This window comes from Euphorbia lathyris, chromosome 5 (genome assembly GCF_963576675.1).
Source record: "Euphorbia lathyris chromosome 5, ddEupLath1.1, whole genome shotgun sequence".
NCBI classification, from domain to species: Eukaryota; Viridiplantae; Streptophyta; class Magnoliopsida; order Malpighiales; family Euphorbiaceae; genus Euphorbia; species Euphorbia lathyris.
The window spans coordinates 4,172,990-4,178,149 of NC_088914.1; the positions used below are offsets into that span (position 1 = coordinate 4,172,990).

Sequence of the window (5,160 nt, forward strand, 5' to 3'; positions counted from 1 at the left end):
GTTGAGGCTAAAATGGTTTTATTTTGTCGTTGGGACTAAATTGACATTTGTTCAAAAACCTTAAGGCTATTTTGGTAACTTATCCATTTTAATATTGGTTTCATTAACTCGTATTTAACTTTTATTATTATCGCCTTATAAAATATTCACATTAATATTGACAATTATTAATAAAAAAATTCTTAAACTAAAAATATTATACTTTCCATTTACAATAGTTTAAATATTAAAATTATATTTTTACTAAAATTAGAACGGAGAGAGGAAAGAGAAAGTGACGAGTTTAAAAATAAATTAAAATATATAAAAGTATAATATCAATATTTAAAATAATAGTATTTTCACTTATAAAATTAAATTTTGTGGTGAAGCTCTTAGTCTAGTGGTTGAGAGCTTACCTATGCCTTGGGAGGTCATGGGTTCAAATCAGCAAATTAATCTTTTAAATGGACGCTGTCAGAACATAATCTGATTGATACTATAACCCAAATTGTCACCTCTATTTTCCTGCAAGAAATCCTGAGAAAGCAGATATCTATGAATGAAATGCATTTGACAACGTCAAGCTTTGCAAGATTTCAAATCACCATTACAACATCGACTGTACTTTCTTGCCTACAATAACTGCAATTACAACGGAAACGAAGGCCGTAAGGGCACCCCGTCTCGAAAGCCAGAATTCAGACCATGTTAAGGGACTGGTAACCTGGCACAATACCTCCTGGAACTTCTCCTCCAAATCCTCTAGCGAACCGGTGTTATCTATGACAATGTCAGCCTTGGACCTTTTCAAATCCAGAGGCATCTGCGCGTTTATCCTGTTCATGGCGTCCTCTTCAATGGTTTGGTCTCTCGCCATGAGCCTCCGGAGCTGTGTTTCAGCATCAACCCAGACAACGATGATCGGCTTTGTCATCTTATCCATCTTGGTTTCGAACAGTAGCGGGATGTCAAGAACAATAACTTTGCATCCCTTCAACCATAACTTTAAGATTTTGTAAAAGATCCCGGAAGAGATGTAAGAAGCCAAAAGCCTGTAAAAATTGCGACAGGTTTCAAATGCAGCTCGCTTTTAATGCATTGCAGAGCATGATTTCGACACGAAAAGCTCAGAAGACTCATGATTATGAACACAAGGTTTGACATTGCAGAATAATTCTAACATGGAACTCGATGAAAACGACACGAAAAGCTCAGAAGATTGGTTTGAAGTAAACATTTAACCACTGCAATTTTCAATTGATTCGATCTCTATAAGAAGGCCAACTCCATAGGCATGAAAACATTCACAATTTATCGAAAACATACACGATGCAGTAGTCAGTAACACATAACTCAGACACGAAAAACTCAGAAGATTGGTTTGAAGTAAACATTTAATCACTGCAATTTTCAATTGATTGATCTCTATAAGAAGGCCAACTCCATAGGCATGAAAACATTCACAATTTATCCAAAACATACACGATGCAGTAGTCAGTAACACAGAACTCGATGCAAACCACACGATAGACGCAGAAGATTGGTTTGAAGTAAACATTTAATCACTGCAATTTTCAATTGATTCTATCTCTATAAGAACCCCAACTCCATAGGCATGAAAACATTCACAATTTATAGGAAAATACAAGATGCAGTTATCAGTACCCGTTAAGAAGTTGACGTTTTCCGGGATCAGAGAACACTATCTGGCCTAGTTTTGGCCTATCAACTTCCCCATTGGCTTTTAAGATATCCTCTCCAAATGCTGCAACAACCTTCTTATATCCACCAGTGTCTTTCTTCAAAACATCCTGCACAGAAAACCAGGAAACTAGAAAGAGGAATCAACAACACCAAGTGGAAAATGAAATATGCATTGGTAGGAAAATTAAAACACATTATCTTGTTATTTTCGAACAAATTTGTAAAACAAACCCCTACTAAAATGTGGATCACTCATCCATATGGTAATATTAAGTTAAGTTTGGACTTATTTGACCATAATTGAGAACATTGATCCTTTATCAGATAATTCTACTACTACTTTCAAGCAACTTTAAGCGTTGAAAGAGGGACAAATACATCATGGACTCCCTGAACTTGGCCCAAAAAACCGACCGGCCCTGAACTTACTTAAAATGAGCTATTGACCCACTAAACTTGCTTAAAGTAACCTATTGCACCCCTGAATTTGCTTAAACTGACCTATTAGGCCCATAAACTTGGTTAAAGTGATATGCTCTTCAAGTTGTTTGAATCCCCTCTTACTCTTTCACATGGCAATATTGGGCTAATCATGTCACATTAACTAAGTTCAGGGGTCAATCAATTTTTTGGCCTAAGTTCAGGGGGCTCTTGATGTATTCAGCCTTGAAAGAAACATAAAATCGCCAAAGATTGCTACTTCCTCACCATCAGGATCATATATAGAGCATCAAAGTAAATTTGCAAACTATCAAAGCTTTATAGTTCATGAAGCATTTTGTTGAAGCCCTTCCCTAGTCTTTTCAATTTTTGTTGATTAAGCTATGAATCTTTCAAGCCACTCATCATTGTAATCGCACATGTTGAGCTCCTGGCTAGCAGGACAAACATCGAACTCGATTAAAAGAGCGTGACTCATTTCATCTGAATGTGACATTTCAATTTTTCATAGCTTGAAAGAAGAATTGTTTATGTTTGATGTCGTTGTAGGAAAAGGATAACCAGGCTATTTATGATGTTTTGTTAAAATTGCAATGTGAAAAATTAACTAGACCACACCCCTTCTTTTAATCGAGTCTGATGTTCGTCCGCTAGGCAGGGCATCAATGTATGTGTTTATAACGTATAATTGATCAATGATTGATATATCAAACTGAAAGATTGAGGTTAATCAACAAAAATCAATAAGATTAAGGGCCTAACCATGCTTATTCCTCCATGAACACAAAAAAAATTCCAAGCATAAATCAAAACATATTTCTAAGTTTCAGTTCGATAAATCTAGTCACAAAATCAAACACTGAAGTCTGAAAACTCACCAAAATAGATTAAAACCTTCAATTATTGTACAATTTAGAAGCTAATTCTCTGATACATATGGAAGTATAAGATAGAAAGAAGAAAAGAGCTTACACGAGCAACAATATCGGCGTCAACAACGGGAATTCCATGGGATTTGAAAAGATTCGATACTGTACTCTTCCCCGACGCAATTCCGCCGGTCAATCCAACCATCCTCATATTCGCCGGCGGTGAGATTCTTGTTTTTCTCCTCCGATGGCTCTGATCGGAAAATGAAGTAGAATGCTGGAAAAGAGGGAAGCAGATCGGAGGAGGACGAATAGCAGAGAGCATAATCGGAGTTCTGTATAGTTGACTTATGACCAAGCAAGAAGGAGAAAATGACCCGCCTTAAACGGATACTGGGCCGGGTCATGTATAAGGCCCATTTGTGTTTAATGATAGATATGAAAACACAAACCTTTTTAATGCAATTAAGCTAAAGTTTTTATCTTTATTCATCCTTCAAAATAAATTATGAGCATTGCTGTCAAACCCAATCCGATCTGGCGGGTTGAATCTGACCCATACTGATCCGGAGAAATATAAAATATAAAACTTATAAATTAGAGTATAAAATAATGATATATTGAAAATTAAATTTCGTAATAGATTTAACTGTAATTTTATAATGAGATATGATTTTCACGTAAAAATCCTTTATTATTCATAAACATTTAATTAAGCTCCATTTTTTAATATATATATATATATATATATATATATATATATATAGTAAAAAAGTGTTAGAAAATTTTGTTAAAATAACAATTTTGATTTTTCTTCAAATATATAATAGATAAATTGAGTTTAGAATAACTTGAAATACGTCAACATATTCTATGTCATGATATCTTTTTACCAGTATATTACAAGCTAAAAAATAGACAAATGATGAATAAAAAAGGCAAAAAGCATCCTGAGACCCCTGATCTTTCATTGTTTAGTGCATTAAACCCTCGATCTTTTATTTAGACTCATTGAGCCTCTGATCTTTCACAATTTGGTGCATTAAGCCCTCGATCTTTCATTTAGACACATTGAGCCCTTGATCTTTTATATATGGGTGTATTAGGCCCTTCCATAAAACAATTAATATATAAGTTTATTAAGGGCATGTTTGATGTGACAACAAATGATGTTCTAAAAATAACAAATTCTAAAATAAAAAATATATTATACAAATTAATAAAAAAAATTTAAATAAAAAAAATTTTATTGAACATAATAAAACCTTGTTTTTCGATAATTATGTTCTAAAAATAAAAATAATGTTAAAATTGAAGCACATTTTGTGGAAATAAGAAGGGTAATTTTATCAATAACAAGTAACTTCAAACAACTGTTCATGAAAATAGCTTTTCGTGAAAAGCTCCAAAATATTGCAGGGTCCAGAGAAAATGCGAAACGCTGCAGTTATATAAACCTAACCAAACATGCTCTTAATAAACCTATATATTAATTGATTTACGGAAGGGCCTAATACACCCATATATGAAAGATCAAGGGCTCAATGTGTTTAAATGAAAGATCGATGGCTTAGTGCACCAAATGATGAAAGATCAGGGGCTTAATGTGTCTAAATAAAAGATCGAGGGCTTAATGTACCAAACAATAAAAGATCAGGGGCCTCAGGATGCTTTTTGCCAATAAAAAATTGATGTTCAAAATGCATCATTTGAAATGATTTTGAAGAGGATAAAAAGAAATTAAGCTTCTTCATCCATATAGGAAAGAAATTAGAATTTCCATTAGTTTATAAGTAGAGTTTTTTACATGAAAATCATATCAGGTTATATTACAATTAAATCATATTATAAAACTTAATTCTCACTATGTCACTATTTTCTATATTTGTATGATTTTATACCCTAATTATAAAGTTTAGACCTTAATTCATAAATTATAAACCCTAAAAAATATATCTTAAACCTCTAATTCATAAAAACTAATTCTTAAAATATACAAAAAAAAAATAATTATTTACTTAATTTGATATTATTTAAATTAGTACTTGATATAATTGTAAATAATTTTTCAAATCTGTTTTTTTTTTTTTTTTTTGTAAATTTTCCTTATAAGTAAAGGGTTTTACAAGTCTTTATTAGAGGAAAGATTCTCTTACGCGCATGG

General features: G+C 32.7%; 1 protein-coding gene across 1 annotated transcript; it reads right to left on the reverse strand.

Annotated features, from left to right (window-relative positions):
* Window positions 1-534: 534 nt before the first annotated feature.
* On the reverse strand, window positions 535-3,348 carry LOC136231199 (dephospho-CoA kinase). Its single transcript, XM_066020509.1, has 3 exons — window positions 3,100-3,348; window positions 1,648-1,793; window positions 535-1,034 (listed from the first exon to the last, which is right to left on the reverse strand). Exons 1-3 carry the CDS (start codon window positions 3,319-3,321, stop codon window positions 590-592), a joined length of 813 nt encoding a protein of 270 aa, XP_065876581.1. The 5' UTR covers window positions 3,322-3,348; the 3' UTR covers window positions 535-589.
* Between the last annotated feature and the right edge of the window lie 1,812 nt (window positions 3,349-5,160).

Coding starts and splice junctions, on each gene's coding strand:
- LOC136231199 (XM_066020509.1), bottom strand. CDS start 3,321: ATGCTCTCTGCTATTCGTCCTCCTCCGATCTGCTTCCCTCTTTTCCAG. Junction 1,794..3,099: donor ACGCCGATATTGTTGCTCGT/GTAAGCTCTTTT, acceptor TTTTCTGTGCAG/GATGTTTTGAAGAAAGACAC. Junction 1,035..1,647: donor AAACGTCAACTTCTTAACGG/GTACTGATAACT, acceptor CAATTTTTACAG/GCTTTTGGCTTCTTACATCT.